Raw genomic sequence first — 20,957 nt, forward strand, 5'->3', positions numbered from 1 at the left:
GACAATGTCATCTACAAATACTATTAATATGTTATCCAAAAGTGATTCATTCAAACTTCATACAAAGATTAAGGACATTAAGGAAAAGTGCTTTGTACAAGTACAATAAATCTATCTACCTCACTTTTTGAATTATCTCCCTTTATTAAACTTATATATAAAATTTCTTTTCCAAAGAAAAACTCCAAATTAACCAATCTTTTTTGTTGAAATTTCACACAACGATAAAGACCACTGAAAGAAACTGAAGTGTATAAAATGATGAGTCTATCTCGCTCATTTTTTAATTATCTCCCTTTATAGAATGTAGTTGTCTGAACCATATCGTTGAACACTAAATGACATTACTTTCTATTCAGTGGTCTAAATAGTACTTACGTTACTGGCATCTGTTGATCGTTACAAAGCTTTTGTCAAAAGGTTTGTGGTACCCTACTTGCTTAAGGTATTGTTCAATTATATAGAAAACATATCACCAGATGGTCACAATCAATACTATAGACATAAAGATTAATATTTACCGTATTATGTACTTGTTAAATCAGACCTCAGCTCCTTGACACTTACGTTATCATCAATATATATCATGTACAGCACAACATATGATCTTTGATAGTTGTATATTCCCTTTGTCTGCATATTTAAATTTTTGTATGTAATTTAACATAGATATCTTAAGCATTGTTATAGAATATGGGGTTACTTTTTGGCTCATCTGATTTTTTGCTCGATTATACGAAGTATAAGGAGAGCTATCCTACTCGACCAGGCGTCGGCGTCTTTCCGCGCCCCAACTTTAGTTAAAGTTTTTTTTACACTTTCTCTTTTTTCTATTTATCTCTGTAATTACTTGATAAATTTGATTCAAACTCAAAATAGTCATGCCTCATCATCACCCATATCATCTGACCTAAGGGTCATAACTCTGGTACCAATATTTCGTGATTTATCCCCCTTTTCACTTAGATTTTCAGGTTACAGTTCTGATGCACTTTCACTCTATCTGTGTTATTACTGAATGGATTTGATTCAAACTTAAAATAGTTGTTCAACATCATCACCCTCATCATATGAAGCAAGGTGCATAACTCTGGCACAATTTTGTCATGAATTATTCCCCCTTTTTACTTAGAATTTAAGGTTAAAGTTTTAAAGCACTTTCACTCTATCTCCGTTACTGCTGAATGGATCTGATTCAAACTTAAAATAATTGTTAAACATCATCACCCACATCATATGACACAAGGTGCATAACTCTGGTACATTTTTTCATGAATTAAGCCTCCTTTTACTTAGAATTTAAGGTTAGTTTTGATGCATTTTCACTATATCTCAGTTATAATTATGAAATGCATATTTAATTCAAACTTGAAGAAGTTGTTCCACATCATAACCCACATCATATGACACAAGGTGCATAACTCTGGTACATTTTTTCATGAATTAAGCCTCCTTTTACTTAGAATTTAAGGTTAATTTTGATGCATTTTCACTATATCTCAGTTATAATTATGAAATGCATATTTAATTCAAACTTGAAGAAGTTGTTCCACATCATAACCCACATCATATGACACAAGGTGCATAACTTTTGCACCAATATTTAATGAATTATGCCAACTTTTTTCTTAGACTATACTTATATAGTGTTTTGATACAATTTATCTTTACCTCTCTTATTACTTAATATTTTTGACTCAGGCTATTGTGCAATATATTCGTCCACCATTGCAATCACTCTAGTCACAGCTCCAGTTTCCTCAGATATGCCAAGTTTTACTATTCAACATCGAAATAGTCGAGCACGCTGTCTTCTGTGACAGCTCTTGTTTGAAAATTATTCTCATCACTTGATCGTCATCGGCGTTGGCGTCTTCGTCGGCGTTGCCTGGTTAAGTTTTATGTTTAGGTCAGCTTTTCTCCTAAACTATCAAAGCTTTTACTTTAAAACTGGCAACACTTGTTCACCATCAATAGATGACTTTGCACAGCAAGAAACGTAACTCCATTCTGCTTTTTGCAAGAGTTATGGTCCCTTTTGGACTAAAAATATTGAATTTCTTATTTAAGTTTTATGTTCAGGTTAATTATCTCTTAAACTATCAAAGCTATTGCTTTAAAACTTGTAGCACTTGTTAACCATTAAAAGCTGACTCTGTATAACAAGAAACATAACTCCATCCTGCAATATTTCTATTATACAGAGACAAAATAATCAGATGAGGATCTGCACCGATAAAGCGGTCCTCTTGTTTTATTTCAGCATGCTTTCATGGTAACATACGTACCGATACTTATATTTACTTTTGAAAAAAAATGTACTGCATAACACAGGTATAATTCGATTTTATTTTTATTTGTGAGTTCTTATTACAAGTCGCTTTTACATAATTTTAATGAATAAATTGTCCCCTCCCACAATTTACTACACTTTGAGCAATGACTGTCTACCACTGAGTACTAGAATATCATGCTTTGTTTAGCGTACCACTTATTTCACCAAACTCTACGTTACATTAACACTTAAGATTGACAAACTTTTCAAAGTTACACAATGAGTATTAGGTTACAGTGCTTAGTTAACAAGCATCTTAAAATGACTTTTGAATAATTCTTTATGTAAATTACTTTAAAGTGCATTCTTTCGCCAGATGCAGCTTATTGGTACATACGTTACTTAATTAGAGTATGTCCTTTGTGCATTAAAACTCTCTATTGATAGAGAGTGAGTGGCGCAAAAGTTAGCAGACTGGGCTACAGTGGTCCGGGTTCGATTCAAGGTTGCTGCTAATATCCCGACCAGTGTTCAGTACTGGCACTGTTTCCAGCACTATCGGTCTAGAATGTATGCTGGGAAGGTAAATATCACACCTGCCGTGGGCTCCGCTGGAAATATGTTGTTCCATCCATTACAGGTGGGGACTTTCGTCCACTACCCACTTTAAACAAGAAATTTTACCTTTTTAAAACTTTTATATCAAACCAAGTAAATGTTGTGTTATATACCGATAACCTAGATGAGCTTTCATACAGGAAAGCAGTTAAATATTTCCGAATGTTTATATGAACTTATTGCCCTATGCTGCTATTCTCCTAATTTCACATAAACGAATTATTTAACAATACTGAATATTGTTCTGTAATCATGAGTTTACAAGTACCGGTACATGTACATGTTTTAGCGACTCCCACATACAGCCGACATCATCCTTACATGATATATATATTGGTTTGCAATTTTTGTTGATATATTCCAACGACGCCACTTAAATTTTCACCATTATAAACAATATGACGTGTGCAAAGGTCAAGGTCACATGCACCCAAATAAAGTTTCCTTTTTGTTTGTAGATGAAATTACTTCCCTTTTATATCATATAGTATAATAAATGTGTTTTTCTTCAGTTTTAGAACTAATTCAAAAATGAAATTACGATTGGTTCTGATAGATATATAAACATACTATTAACAATATTACATTTCCAGAATATGAACACAGACGCAAGTCATAAGTTTATTGAAAGAATATTTTTTTGGCAAGTATTTTCTGGGGTTTTTTTTGTTGTTTTTTTCCCCCAAATATTAACGTAATTGAAATTGTTTATCAATGAAACATTGATGTAGTTGATAAATAATACCCTTTTAGATGCAAGGTTATGCATCTTTTCAGTAGGCAATATGATCATGTTTATTTATACTTCATAGCACTTATTGAGACCTTTGGATCTTTAACATATATTTGTTACATTTAAACTGAGAAGCATCTGTATGATCAAACTGATTGCATTAGTTAGATAAAGAAAAATATCTTAACAAGAAATCAGAAATATTTGGTTAAGTAGTCTCAACCCGAATTAAAACAAGTCAGAGCTGTCCGTAACACAGCGCGCTAGACATTTTCTCATTGCTTGACTCTGAATTAGAGCTTTGCCAGTAAAAACCTTATAAAACTTTAACCAAAACATCTAAGTTAACAAGAGGCATAACTCTGTAAAAATTCAAATCAGAGTTAGGGAGTTTGTTTCTCCTGGTGTAGACTTTGATAGTAAAAAACTATTTAAAGTTTCAACTCAATAGCTTTGATAGTAACAGAGATATTTCGACTTCATCTCAGTGTTGTTATATTTTCTGGTCCTTCGGGATCATTGATTTCAACTCATTTAGATTTGAAGATTGAATACTGCTTAAGCCGGTGCTAGGGGGCGTGAGCAGTGTTGCATTTTCCATTACTGCTCACGAACAGACTCAATCAAACCGAGTCTGCAATTTTCACTGTTTGCCTTGTTCTCGGTGCTTCCGAGGGATCTACATTCCAGTTTTTATTTACTTCACAACAGCGGGTGTTAAGTGCTGTGTGGCGGCCGTAAAAAGTCGCCCCGACTTCATCTCAGTGTTGTTATATTTTCTGGTCCTTCGGGATCATTGATTTCAACTCATTTAGATTTGAAGATTGAATACTGCTTAAGCCGGTGCTAGGGGGCGTGAGCAGTGTTGCATTTTCCATTACTGCTCACGAACAGACTCAATCAAACCGAGTCTGCAATTTTCACTGTTTGCCTTGTTCTCGGTGCTTCCGAGGGATCTACATTCCAGATTTTATTTATCAAAAACTTCAACCAAAATTCTTAGTCAAAAAGGGGCGTAACTCCATCAAAATTCAAACCAGAATTATGGGAATTGTTTCTCCTGGTGTAGACTTTGATAGTAAATAATTATTTTAAGTTTCAAGTCAATAGTATGATAGTAACAGATATATCTGACTTAATTAAAAATCTTAACCAACAGCAATGCCGACTCCGATGCTGGGGCGAGAGCAATAGCTCTACTTTTTCTTCAAAAAGTCGAGCCAATAAAGCGAAGTGAAACATTTAAAACTTTACAATGTATCCTGTCGGAAGGTGAACTTCAACAGTATTTCATGATAAAATATATACAAATATTACATAAAGATTTGAGAAGAATCTGTAAATTAAAAGCTTTCCTAAAGTTGTATATAACTAATATATACTGAACAAAATAGCTAAGTGTCCCCCATATTTATTTGCCAATATCGTCAAAAAAATAACATAAAATACTTCTTGAAATGTAATGTACACTCAGAACAATATGTAATTGATAAATTTATCAATTTTATCATTTTTAAAATGCCGAACTTTCAACAAAACCAAAACACGTCTTATGATATAATATTCATTCATTTTACGATTTAAACCAATTTTTGACAGGTCACAAAAAGTAAACAAACATGTTTACAATGTGCATGTACATACTTAAAACGAAAACGTATTTTGGGAAGATAATGAAATAACTTCGTTAACTTGTTTTTTCTCAAAACAGCATTCACCATTCGTGTCAAATTTAACCATTTGCTAGAAAAAAATGTTAGTATGAACAGTTCTTATTCTTACAAATGGTTTTCACTTATTCACTAAAACACAGCTTTTATGTGTTTTTGTGACTTCTTTACAAATGGGGTGAGTTAGTAAATTGAATAAAATTTATATGTTGGCGTCACTTAATATTTTTGAAATTTTATTATGTTATTAACAACACTTTGTTCTAAAAGTATGCTAAATTTCAAATTTGTATTTACAGAATTTACAAAGATATTGGAAAATTAGCAAATGCGGTTAGCTATTTTGTTCTGTATATATACCCTCTGACCTTTAACCTTTATGTATGAGCATACAATACGTTTTTGAGTGCGAGTCATAATTTATTAATTGGATACAAGTGTATGGTTTATTTAATCCTAATATTGTAAATCAAATCCTGTATAATGAGATATTATTCATGAATCATTGCATCAGTGCCAAAATTATGTGAAAATATCAGTTTCAATGCATGACCTTTTGACCTCTATAATTTGCATATAATGGTCATATATTTTTTGGAGACAGCACCCAGATGAACCAGGGATGTTTAAACTTTAATAAAGCCTTTATCTCCTAGCATTAACATTCCGGCCCTCATAAACTTTTTTCAGGGGCTAAAACCACCAGACTAAAATTATTCACAAGAAAACTGTTATTAGAGATTTTCAGCTTACTTCGACGCGTACAGCGTACCACGGACTGCGAACTTACTATAGGGGTTTTTGTTGTTTTTTTTGTGTGTGCAAAAGTGAACAGCGGCGTATTTAGCTTCCGGTTCTAATGCCGTAATACTGTTTCCATTAAAAATATCCGAGAAAAGACAGTCATAAGATTTAATATCCGTTGTACATATGAATTACCGATATACATGTATTTTGTCTTACAAGCATTCGTAACCGCGTGGGCGCATTTTTAAAAAAAAAATAAAAATAACATATCTATTATACTAAAATCTTCCGATTACCTTATTTATGAACAAGACATCGCAAACTTATTCTTTTTTATCTGAAGTGTAGCAACTTATTTAAATGCTTGTAGTCAATTTCGTGAAGTTCTCTAGCCAGTATTCGCTAGCAGTGAAACGGCTGTTAATTCAACGATGAACATACCTTTTAATCAAGGATTTGAACTAATGACCACCTGGTAAGGTGACAGACACTCTTCCACTGTGCCGCAAGAGGTTCGCCTATTTAAGATCAGGGAATCAAAACAACATTATGTTACAAGTCAGTTGAATATCTGGTACCAAAGAATGCATAACGTGATAAAGGAAACATAGTTTCGTACTAATGCACTCGGGTTGCTGAAATGCTATTGTACGACGCACAATTTTTAAAATGCACGATACGATGCGTGACAGTTTAATGCACCGCGGTAAAAATGTTTTACTTGGTATTATACATGTATGTTCTAAACTATTTCAAACCCTACAAATTCATTTTTATAAGGTATTGAATTCATTCAGTTTTTCCGGTCACGTTATATTATCAGGATATAAAAGATGGCTACATTATAAATTTTTAAACCAATATATACCGTGAGTTTTCATGAGTTTAAATCTTTGTCCAAGTTCCCCAAAGCCGAGTATCTACCATGTGTATGCATGTGTTCGAAAAAGTACCCGACTAAAAAGGCTTTGCCAATGATAAAGGCTAGTCTCGAATACTAAGCTGGTTGTATCAAATGACCACACAGAACTGTTGAAATGGTGTCAAAAATATAATTTCGTTGACAACTATAAGATGCTTTTGTAAAAAAGCGCATGTCTCCCCCAATGCAAAGTCGTATAGGCAAGAAGTCAATAGAGATCAGGAGCGAAAGTCAAAGAGACACTGATGGTTGGCTACAATAGGGATCATCTACTTGGCATGTCCAGTCATCCCGCTAAGTTTCAACACTCTTGGCCTAGTGGTTCTCAAGTCACTGTTCAGGCTCATGTGACCTTGACCTTTGGTCAAGTGACCCCATAATAAATAGGGGCCATCTACTCTGCATGTCCAATCCCCCTATTAAGTTTCAACAGTCTGGGTCAAGTGGTTCTCAAGTTATTTTCCGGAAATGATTTTATATCACAAGGCCCCTGTGACCTTGACCTTTAATAGACTGACCCAAAAATTAACAGGGGTCATCTACTCTGCATGTTCAATCATCCTATGAAGATTCAACATTCTGGGTCGAGTTGTTCTCAAGTTACTGACCGGAAACGGTTTTCCATGTTCAGGCCCCTGTGACCTTGACCTTTAATAGAGTGACCCCAAAATTAATTGGGGTCATTTACTCTGCATGTCCAATTATCCTATGAAGTTTTAACATTCTGGGTCAAGAGGTTCTCAAGTTATTGATCGGAAACGGTTTTCCATGTTCAGGCCCCTGTGACATTGACCTTAAATAGAGTGACCCCCAAAATCAATAGGAGTCATCTACTCTGCATGACCAATCATCCTATTAAGTTTCAACATTCTGGGTCAAGTGGTTCTCAAGTTACTGACCGGAAATGATTTTCAATATTCAGGCCCCTGTGACCTTGACCTTTAACAGAGTGAGTCCAAAATCAATAGGGGTCATCTACTTTGCATGTACAATCATCTTATGAAGTTTCAACATTCTGGGTCAAGTGGTTCTTAAGTTATTGATCGGAAATGGTTTTCAATGTTCAGGCCCCTGTGACCTTGACCTTTAACGGAGTGATCCCCTTAAAATAGGGGTCATCTACTCTACATGACCAATCATCCTATGAAGTTTCAACATTCTGGGTCAAGTGGTTCTCTAGTTATTGATCGGACATTATTTTCAATGTTCAGGCCCCTGTGACCTTGACCTTTGATGAAGTGATCCCAAAAACAATAGGGGTCGTATACTCCAGCAGCCCTACAACCCTATGAAGTTTGAAGATCAAATGGTTTTCCAGTTATTGATCAGAAATGAAGAGTGACGTACGGACGGACGGACGGACAGGGCAAAAACAAGAGAGAGAGAAAGAGAGAGAGAGAGAGAGAGAGGGGTGGGGTGGGGGGAGTGGGGAGACATAATTCTATGCAAGTATTTTGGGAATTTTACGTTGGACGCTTCCCATGCCTAATGTTCACAAAACAATTTTTGGTCTCCGCTGGGTTTTAGATTGACATTTTGACAACCAGTTTTAATGGTACTTAAACAGTTTTAATGGTACTTAAAGATTGAATTCCAGTTAAGACTGGTAATTCATACCGAGTAGTCATTTTAAGACAGTAAATTTAAAACAACTTTTAACATGTGATTCTGATATCAGATTATGAAAATACGTGGCTATTTGCTTTTTTATCTCCAAACATGCTGATACATAACTAATTCGGGATGATTTACCTTAAATATGGTAATGTATCGGATCTTGTTTCGACGGGGTTGAAAGATACATGTATGAGAACTTAAAGTATGTTTGGACAAAGTGTTGAAATAAATCATTCAAGATATTTCAGTAAAACTTCTATTTTATCGAACATTAGATACAATTAACAAAATTAATGAAAAGCAATGACCTATTTCGTACAGAATTCTACTAAAACACGGTATATATATTATGCAACAAAAAAATAAACGGACTTTCTTTTATTTTTTTTTATTTTTCAACAATAACATTGTGAACTGCGTTTTATTTTATTTTATTGCTAGGAAAAAACTAGTCTAGGAATTGTATGGACGGACACATATTAAATCAGGAATCGCCGTTATCTTCAAAACCATGTTTCAAGTTGTATTATTAATGCATGAACATACTAAGGTAAATTATTATCGTAGTAAAGTGGGTTCGAAACTTCACATGTCATGTTGTTCGATTCGCACGGAGGTTATGTAACGCCAGAAATGTCTTACAATATAAAAACAAAATGTTAAAGCATACGGATAATTGAAGAATCTGCTTAACGCAAGTAAAATGTGACAGAGTATTTAGATGATATCTGAATATTGCGATTACTTGTTTTAAATGTAGGCTGTTCACTATCCATATATTTTCAAACGATTGTATTGTATAATAGCAGACAATTATATCACAGTACACTAATTTGTACAAAGAAGGCAAAAGTTACAACATACCCTAAGTGTGTTTTCTTTTCTTCGAACCTTTAAATATTTTGAGAAAATCCCTACTGTAAGTACGAAGTCCGCTGTCCGCAGTCCGTGTCGAAGTAAGTTGAAAATCTCTATTACAAACACAATACTTGTCACAATGATTTTTACATTTTGATATTCAATATATTTAAGTATAGGTAAGTATGCATTTGTTTCAAAGGCTATCTCGCATTGGTTGACTGTATATATTTCAACAAGCGCAGCATGATGATTCTGTGTTAGATAAACGCTTGTTTAATTTGTGCAAAAAACATCAGGCAAGTTGAAATCCGAAACGCAAGAGTACAAGAGTACACTGTGGGGAATCACATGATCAAAATAATCTCTAAACCAATGTTATATTTTGAAGAGCATGAATAAATTTCCTATTATGATAAGATATGAAACTTAAACATAGCCTATCATATGACTAGTGAAAATCGGTAAATTATTATGTAGTTGACAATAATGATAGATATCCTGTAATTACAAACACTAAGGAAAATAAGAAGTCCCAGTTTCTTGAAGTGTTCCAGATAAACAGAAGGTGATTGTGATTGACATCTATGTAGTTTTAGGATACATCTATGTTGCTATATTTTAGATTTACAGCAAAAGCTGCTTCAATATTATCCCATATTATTCATAAATTTATTTTGGTTTAGAGATTATTTTATCATGTGATTCCCCACAGTGAGAGTAAGAGGACTGTCTCACATACATAAATATGAATATCTTAGCATTTCAATTACATTTAGTAAGCACAATAAAACATTGACTAAATACAGATAAATATCTAATAACAAGGGAAATTTTTGGTATCATGTAAGAAAATTCTCTTCTGAAGGCCTTTGGAAAGGATTTATAAATTGTTCTGTCTTTTTTCTTTAAATTAAAAACAAAACAGGCGGAAATATATGTATATAATTATGTAGAGTCTACCAATGCAAGCATATACAATTAATTGTAGGAAAAATTAAACATATTATTCATGTGTTTACCGATTTAGTAATTAAATAAATGCAACAAAACGGGTTAGGATATATTTACCGGATGCACAGAGCACCCCAAGACATGAAAGCTTATTTGTTGCCTCCCAAGTAGAACTTTTATGCAAATAAGAAAAGATTTATCCGTTATGATATCATTTACTTACTTCCTAAAAGTACAACTACAAATCCTACAAGCTCGATCATTCTGTAAATTCCACTTCTTCCTTAATTTTCTTAGTCAGAGTTTGTTTTCACAAGACAAATGTCCGTCTCGAAATGAAAACAAGTTAATCTTGATACAAATATAGTTTTGCACTAACAAAAATGACAATCACCTGTAGTCGCATTTCACGTTTGAACAGAAAAGAGGAAGTTTGAAAAAGTAAGATTGCTAAATTATTCTTTTTATCAACAAAACGTAAGCCTTCGCAGGTATATACTTCCCTTTAACGTAAGATATTTTAATATAAACTTGGCAGATGTGATAAGTTTGTGTCTAAACAACACAGTCATGTATATATTACTACCTGTTTAACTAAAACGACAGAAATGAGAATTGAATGAAATATTTGTTTCTTTTTTTGTCTTTTACAGTTAATCAAATCCTATTCTAGATCTGTTGAAATATGCATTCGATGAAACTTTCAATTAATTTAAAAAACAGAAAAAGCTCTTTTAAATTTATATAAAAGCAAAATTTAATTTACTTATTGCATCTGCAGAAGAGACAGCATCAAGTGGCCTGAAAAAACAGGCCACGATACAGATATCAAAATAGCTCAGTCCCAGTGGGATTTGAAAACTTACTAACATACATTCCTCCACCTGTTCCATGAGACACATCCAAAGATGGAAACGTAGCGTCCAACTGTAAAGAGGTTAAACACAAAACATGCGGTGTTTCTCCAGATAGTTGGGTCATAAACACTTTTAATGAAACTTTTATAATTTCACAGATAGAAAATTACAATGACCCAAAATCTAATAGAGTTTGTAATAAAATCTGTAAGAAGATTTTAAAGTCTGTTCATGAGAGCATGAGAGGTAATGGAAGTGTAACACCCCTCACACACCATAGCACCTGCTTTTCATAGATATTGAATGGATTAAATGATCCCAAAGGTTTGGGTATACCTTCTCGCAAAATGAAGCCTCCGTGGCTGAGAGGTTAAGGTTTCTGACTCCAAATCACTTGCCACTCACCGATGTGGGTTCGAGCCTCATTCGAGGCGTTGAATTCTACATGTGAGGAATCCATCCAGTTGACTTACGGAAGGTCGGTGGTTCTACCCGAGTGCTGGCCCGTTAAGAAATAATACACGGAGGGGCAACAGTCTGGGCTCTTTCTCCACTACAAAAGCTGGAATTCTCAATATGACCTTTCATTATGTCGGGGCGACGTTAAACCCAACAAGACAAAACAAAACCAATTACTATTGAACTTTAAAAGCAAATCAGAATCACGCTAGAAAAATTCAGCAAACATTTACGTAACCTGGCTTAAGAAGTTTACTTGTAATTTATATGTTACTTTCATTGAAATATATTCTGCAGTACATTCCAATTCAAATGGCCTTTGGCACGTATGATATTATCATAAATAAAGAGATGTGAATCTAAAAATGAAGCAGTAGTATTAGAATTGTTAGTTTTATTTAATCAGAGGTCCCGGTGATAAATAGTATTCACCAATGGAGCAACACTTGAAGATTCATGCATTGGACAATCATATTAAATAAAGGGAGATAATTCAAAATGTAAGTTGAGTCTTAAACCGTGCATTTGCTCTCAATAGTCTCTGTTATTGTATAAAAATTTAGCGAAATTCCTTAAGAAGTTTTGAAATTATGCTCAGGACAAAAGTTTAAGTGGAAATAAAGGGAGATGACTAAACACGTAAGCGTTGTATACCTATAGTTCTTGTACATTGCACTTTCTTACGATATTCTCTGTCAATATGTGACATTTCAACAATATCTTTATAAGTTTTTATTTATGCTCCGGAAAATATATTATGATTATATCATAATAAGGGAGATGGTTTAAGAAACAAGCAAGGTAGAGTTATGATTTTTGTATACTTCATTTTCTCCAAATGGTTTCTATCATTATTTTCATTTTAACAAAAGCTCACAGCAGCGTGTGTACTTATGTATACAAGATAGACAAATACACATCAACAATTGACAAAGTAAGGCACAAATGGACAACAAGGACAAAACAAACACGCAAAGGGAACACAATGGGGGAATTTACATGGGGCGGTCAGTGGCAAAAACACCACTGGAGGATCTAACCGGTTAATTGCGCATAAACCCTCACTATCAATCCTCAGCATGTTCCAACGTAAAAGGACAGTACTCGCCATCTATGTAATTATTACACTTAACATTTTAATCTATCTATGTAATAAGGGATAGCTTTCTAAACATTTAGTGGAGGAATTTCTTGATTTTAAGAGTGTAACCTGTTTTAATTTTTTTAGTTTTACACTGTGTGCGCCTGTTATTACTTAAAATAAAAATACTGTAAACATAACTATGTTTTCCATTTCGGGGGATGGAAAATGCCATAAGCGGGAAAATTGCAGACATTGTACCGAAAGTTGAGACTAAATAAAGACTGAATTTGAATGATAATGACAATCGTCAATTTTCTCTAACAAATAGCGAATCATTATGCAAGATCACTCTGTAAAAGCTTCTATCTAAATTTTATAATTAAGAAATTCTTGACTTTTTCATCTTTTCTCTTTACCTGTGTAAACCTTCTGTTAATAAAAAGCAAATGCATTCGCATAAAAATCTGAGAGGTAACTGAACTGTAAAACTTATACCACTATAAAAAACATAGCAATTATATATTCTTCATTTTCAAGCAATTCTTTTGAATTATTTATAAGAATTATATGAAAGAGCTTGTGAAAATGTAAAAGAAATATATTAATAAAGGTAACTTAAGTAAACACAACAATAAGAAAAACAATAAAATAATCATTATTTGATATTTTCTACTTTGAAATTTGAGATAAAATACGATACATATTGTGAATTTTTCTTGCTATGATTAAGTTTGTATCAAACAGCAGTATGCCAATGTGTTTTATCCTTACAGTATTAAACATAATCTACCGATCTTTATCTTTACATACAGTGTACATAATTCTGTGTTTTGTGTTCTAGTTAAATCTACAGCTCATTTTATGAAAGAGTAGTTTAAGTACAAGTTATTTGATCAAATTATTACAGCTGGCCACTTTCTCTGACACTGTGTATTGACTTATCAGAATTGGTATTGTTCGATATACTTGAAAGGTCTAGGTACGACGTTTGCCGACCTTTGCAAATAGCTATTGTAATTTGCAAGCTTTACAAGTATTTTGACTGAAATAGCCTAGCTTTTGCTTGCTGGAAATGGAATAGACAGTATTTATGGTTAAACATGTTCTACCAGCGACCATTTTATTTGGTTTCAACTGAACAGATTCGTCACTTTCCTCCGAGCGATTTAGTTTTAATATCAACTGAAAGAGCATAAAATCGATGTGCACGATATAAAGGATTGTTTGATGTATACTCGAGCAGGTATTTGAACCCTTCTCAAAATAATGTTGTTGAAAAAATATTTGTGCTCGGATACGAAAGTCAAATTTGACGGCTCTAAAGATGAGCCGATTGTCGTGACTATAGATTGTCGACTTTTCGAGTACACAACAAATAAAAAAAGGTAAGGTTCAACAAACTGAGTAGAGCATATTTTACAAATACCAGTATAACAACCCATTTCAATTTCTAAGCTATGTGATGAAGTTCTGACAGTAAGTTTGCTAAAATCTCTAGACATTGATCTCAAAGATAGCAAAACTTATCAATGATATCCAGTTTCTCACTACTAACCTTGTTCTACTATTTTATACTTAGCTTGTATGTTGTACATCTTTTGTGATAGGCTCAGCCATTAATAGATTTTGATATGAGTTCAAGACATTTCATGATATAGCTCAAATTTGCGATATCCATAAACGTTTCTGATAGATAGAAAGCTGGATGTCCTCACATAACTGACCTGACTGTTATCCTCACATAACTGACCCGACGGTTGACCTCACATAACTGACCTGACTGTTGTCCTCACATAACTGACCTGACTGTTGTCCTCACATAACTGACCGGACTGTTGTCCTCACATAACTGACCTGACTGTTATCCTCACATAACTGACCGGACTGTTGTCCTCACATAACTGACATGACTGTTGTCCTCACATTACTGTCCCGACGGTTGTCCTCACATAACTGACCCGACTGTTGTCCTCATTTAACTGACCCGACAGTTGTCATCACATAACTGACCCGACTGTTTTCCTCACCATACTGACCCGACTATTGTCCACACATAAGTGGCCTGACTGTTGTCCTGACATAACTGACCCGACTGTTGTCCACACATAACTGGCCTGACTGTTGTCGACACTTAACTGACCTGACTGTTGTCCTCAAATAACTGACCTGAATGTTGTCCTCACATAACTGACGCGACTGTTGTCCACACACAACTGACCCGACTGTTATCCTCACATAACTGACCTGACTGTTGACCTCACATAACTGACCTGACTGTTGTCCTCACATAACTGACCTGACTGTTGTCCTCACATAACTGACCTGACTGTTATCCTCACATAACTGACCGGACTTTTGTCCTCACATAACTGACATGACAGTTGTCCTCACATTACTGACCCGACGGTTGTCCTCACATAACTGACCCGACAGTTGTCCTCATTTAACTGACCCGACCGTTGTCCTCACATAACTGACCCGACTGTTTTCCTCACATAACTGAACCGACTGTTGTCCTCACCATACTGACCCGACTATTGTCCACACATAAGTGACCTGACTGTTGTCCTGACATAACTGACCCGACTGTTGTCCACACATAACTGGCCTGACTGTTGTCGGCACATAACTGACCTGACTGTTGTCTTCACTTAACTGACCTGACTGTTGTCCTCACATAACTGACGCGACTGTTATCCTCACATAACTGACCGGACTGTTGTCCTCACATAACTGACATGACGGTTGTCCTCACATTACTGACCCGACGGTTGTCCTCACATAACTGACCCGACTGTTGTCCTCATTTAACTGACCCGACAGTTGTCATCACATAACTGACCCGACTGTTTTCCTCACATAACTGAACCGACTGTTGTCCTCACCATACTGACCTGACTATTGTCCACACATAAGTGGCCTGACTGTTGTCCTGACATAACTGACCCGACTGTTGTCCACACATAACTGGCCTGACTATTGTCGACACATAACTGACCTGACAGTTGTCCTCAAATAACTGACCTGACTGTTGTCCTCACATAACTGACGCGACTGTTGTACACAAATAACTGACCCGACTGTTATCCTCACATAACTGACCGGACTGTTGACTTCACATAACTGACCTGACTATTGTCCTCACATAACTGACCTGACTGTTGTCCTCACATAAGTGGCCTGACTGTTGTCCTGACATAACTGACCCGACTGTTGTCCACACATAACTGGCCTGACTGTTGTAGACACTTAACTGACCTGACTGTTGTCCTCAAATAACTGACTGGACTGTTGTCCTCACATAACTGACGCGACTGTTGTCCACACATAACTGACCCGACTGTTATCCTCACATAACTGACCGGACTGTTGACCTCACATAACCGACCTGACTGTTGTCCTCACATAACTGACCTGACTGTTGTCCTCACATAACTGACCTGACTGTTATCCTCACATAACTGACCGGACTTTTGTCCTCACATAACAGACATGACAGTTGTCCTCACATTACTGACCCGACGGTTGTCCTCACATAACTGACCCGATTGTTGTCCTCATTTAACTGACCCGACTGTTGTCCTCACATAACTGACCCGACTGTTTTCCTCACATAACTGAACCGACTGTTGTCCTCACCATACTGACCCGACTATTGTCCACACATAAGTGACCTGACTGTTGTCCTGACATAACTGACCCGACTGTTGTCCACACATAACTGGCCTGACTGTTGTCGGCACATAACTGACCTGACTGTTGTCTTCACATAACTGACCTGACTGTTGTCCTCACATAACTGACGCGACTGTTATCCTCACATAACTGACCGGACTGTTGTCCTCACATAACTGACATGACGGTTGTCCTCACATTACTGACCCGACGGTTGTCCTCACATAACTGACCCGACTGTTGTCCTCATTTAACTGACCCGACAGTTGTCATCACATAATTGACCCGACTGTTTTCCTCACATAACTGAACCGACTGTTGTCCTCACCATACTGACCCGACTATTGTCCACACATAAGTGGCCTGACTGTTGTCCTGACATAACTGACCCGACTGTTGTCCACACATAACTGGCCTGACTATTGTCGACACATAACTGACCTGACTGTTGTCCTCAAATAACTGACCTGACTGTTGTCCTCACATAACTGACGCGACTGTTGTCCACAAATAACTGACCCGACTGTTATCCTCACTGAACTGACCTGACTGTTGACTTCACATAACTGACCTGACTGTTGTCCTCACATAACTGACCTGACTGTTGTCCTCACATAACTGACCGGACTGTTGTCCTCAAATAACTGACCTGACTGTTATCCTCACATAACTGACCTGACTTTTGTCCTCACATAACTGACATGACTGTTGTCCTCACATAACTGACCCGACAGTTGTCCTCATTTAACTGACCCGACCGTTGTCCTCACATAACTGACCCGACTGTTTTCCTCACATAACTGAACCGACTGTTGTCCTCACCATACTGACCCGACTACTGTCCACACATAAGTGACCTGACTGTTGTCCTGACATAACTGCCCCCGACTGTTGTCCACACATAATGGCCTGACTGTTCGACACATAACTGACCTGACTGTGTCCTCAAATAACTGACCGACTGTTGTCCTCAATAACTGACCTGACTGTTGTCCTCACATAACTGACCTGATGTTATCCTCACATAACTGAACCGGACTTTTGTCTCAATAACAGACATGACAGTTGTCCTCACATTACTGCCCGACGGTGTCCTCACATAACTGACCCGATTGTTGTCCTCATTTAACTGACCCGACTGTTGTCCTCACATAACTGACCCGACTGTTTTCCTCACATAACTGAACCGACTGTTGTCCTCACCATACTGACCCGACTATTGTCCACACATAAGTGACCTGACTGTTGTCCTGACATAACTGACCCGACTGTTGTCCACACATAACTGGCCTGACTGTTGTCGGCACATAACTGACCTGACTGTTGTCTTCACATAACTGACCTGACTGTTGTCCTCACATAACTGACGCGACTGTTATCCTCACATAACTGACCGGACTGTTGTCCTCACATAACTGACATGACGGTTGTCCTCACATTACTGACCCGACGGTTGTCCTCACATAACTGACCCGACTGTTGTCCTCATTTAACTGACCCGACAGTTGTCATCACATAATTGACCCGACTGTTTTCCTCACATAACTGAACCGACTGTTGTCCTCACCATACTGACCCGACTATTGTCCACAATAAGTGGCCTGACTGTTGCCCTGAATAACGGACCCGACTGTTGTCCACACATAAGGGCCTGACTATTGTCGACACATAACTGACCTGACTGTTGTCCTAAAATAACTGACCTGACTGTTGTCCTCACAAAAACTGACGCGAACTGTTGTCCAAATAATGACCCGACTGTTATCCTCACTGAACGCCCTGACTGTTGACTTCACATAACTGACCTGACTGTTGTCCTCACATAACTGACCTGACTGTTGTCCTCACATAACTGACCGGACTGTTGTCCTCAAATAACTGACCTGACTGTTATCCTCACATAACTGACCTGACTTTTGTCCTCACATAACTGACATGACTGTTGTCCTCACATAACTGACCCGACAGTTGTCCTCATTTAACTGACCCGACCGTTGTCCTCACATAACTGACCCGACTGTTTTCCTCACATAACTGAACCGATGTTGCCCTCACCATACTGACCCGACTACTGTCCAACATAAGTGACCTGACTGTTGTCCGACATAACTGACCCGATGTTGTCCACACATAACTGGCCTGACTGTTGTCGACACATAACTGACCTGACTGTTGTCCTCAAATAACTGACCTGACTGTTGTCCTCACATAACTGACGCGACTGTTGTCAGCACATAACTGACCCGACTGTTTTCCTCTCATAACTGACCTGGCTGTTGTCCTCACATAACTGACCCGACTGTTGTCCACACGTTCCTGACCTGACTGTTGTCCTCACATAACTGACCCGACTGTTGTCCTCACATAACTGACCTGACTGTTATCCTCACATAACTGACCCGACAGTTGTCCTCACATAACTGACCTGACTGTTGTCTACACGTACCTGACCTGACTGTTGTCCTCACATAACTGACCCGACTGTTGTCCTCACATAACTGACCTGACTGTTGTTCTCACATAACTGACCGGACTGTTGTCCTCGCATAACTGACCTGACTGTTGTCCTCGCATAACTGAACTGACTGTTGTCCTCACATAACCGACCGGACTGTTGTCCTCACATAACTGACCTGACTATTATCCTCACATAACTGACCCGACTGTTGTCCACACATAACTGGCCTGACTATTGTCGACACATAACTGACCTGACAGTTGTCCTCAAATAACTGACCTGACTGTTGTCCTCACATAACTGACGCGACTGTTGTCCACACATAACTGACCCGACTGTTATCCTCACATAACTGACCGGACTGTTGACTTCACATAACTGACCTGACTGTTGTCCTCACATAACTGACCTGACTGTTGTCCTCACATAACTGACCGGACTGTTGTCCTCAAATAACTGACCTGACTGTTATCCTCACATAACTGACCTGACTTTTGTCCTCACATAACTGACATGACTGTTGTCCTCACATTACTGACCCGACTGTTGTCCTCACATAACTGGCCCGACAGTTGTCCTCATTTAACTGACCCGACCGTTGTCCTCACATAACTGACCCGACTGTTTTCCTCACATAACTGAACCGACTGTTGTCCTCACCATACTGACCCGACTATTGTCCACACATAAGTGACCTGACTGTTGTCCTGACATAACTGACCTGACTGTTGTCCTCAAATAACTGACCTGACTGTTGTCCTCACATAACTGACTCGACTGTTGTCAGCACATAACTGACCCGACTGTTATCCTCTCATAACTGACCTGGCTGTTGTCCTCACATAACTGACCCGACTGTTGTCCACACGTTCCTGACCTGACTGTTGTCCTCACATAACTGACCCGACTGTTGTCCTCACATAACTGACCTGACTGTTATCCTCACATAACTGACCCGACAGTTGTCCTCACATAACTGACCTGACTGTTGTCTACACGTACCTGGCCTGACTGTTGTCCTCACATAACTGACCCGACTGTTGTCCTCACATAACTGACCTGACTGTTGATCTCACATAACTGACCGGACTGTTGTCCTCGCATAACTGACCCAACTGTTGTCCTCGTATAACTGAACTGACTGTTGTCCTCACATAACCGACCGGACTGTTGTCCTCACATAACTGACCTGACTGTTATCCTCACATAACTGACCTGACTGTTGTCCTCACATAACTGACCTGACAGTTGTCCTCACATAACTGACTTGACTGTTGTCCTCACATAACTGACCAGACTTTTGTCCTCCCATAACTGACCTGACTGTTGTCCTCGCATAACTGACCGGACTGTTGTCCTCGCATAACTGACCCGACTGTTGTCCTCACATAACTGACCAGACTGTTGTTCTCACATAACTGACCGGACTGTTGTCCTCGCATAACTGACCTGACTGTTGTCCTCGTATAACTGAACTGACTGTTGTCCTCACATAACCGACCGGACTGTTGTCCTCACATAACTGACCTGACTGTTATCCTCACATAACTGACCTGACTGTTGTCCTCACATAACTGACCTGACAGTTGTCCTCACATAACTGACTTGACTGTTGTCCTCACATAACTGACCGGACTTTTGTCCTCCCATAACTAACCTGACTGTTGTCCTCGCATAACTGACCGGACTGTTGTCCTCGCATAACTGACCTGACTGTTGTCCTCACATACCTGACCCGTCTTTTGTCCTCAGTTAACTGACCCGACAGTTGTCCTCACATAACTGACCCGACTGTTGTCCTCACATAACTGACCCGACTGCGTTGTCCTGACATAATTGACCCGACTGTTATCCTAACATAACTGACCGGACTGTTGTCCTCACATAACTGACCTGACTGTTGTCCTCACATAACTGACCCGACTGTTGTCCTCACATAACTGACGCGACTGTTGTCAGCACATAACTGACCCGACAGTTGTCCTCATTTAACTGACCCAACTGTTTTCCTCACATAACTGACCCGACTG

General features: G+C 37.7%; 1 protein-coding gene across 1 annotated transcript in view; it reads right to left on the minus strand.

The window, feature by feature from the left end:
* The window catches only part of LOC128546258 (multiple epidermal growth factor-like domains protein 10), a 66,929-nt gene extending 56,056 nt beyond the window's left edge, over positions 1-10,873 (minus strand). The window contains exon 1 of the mRNA XM_053516554.1: positions 10,618-10,873. Within this exon, the coding sequence (XP_053372529.1) occupies positions 10,618-10,657 (40 nt within the window). The 5' untranslated portion in view covers positions 10,658-10,873. The remainder of the gene's footprint in view (positions 1-10,617) is intronic.
* Between the last annotated feature and the right edge of the window lie 10,084 nt (positions 10,874-20,957).

Source organism: Mercenaria mercenaria, chromosome 10, assembly GCF_021730395.1.
Source record: "Mercenaria mercenaria strain notata chromosome 10, MADL_Memer_1, whole genome shotgun sequence".
NCBI lineage: Eukaryota > Metazoa > Mollusca > Bivalvia > Venerida > Veneridae > Mercenaria > Mercenaria mercenaria.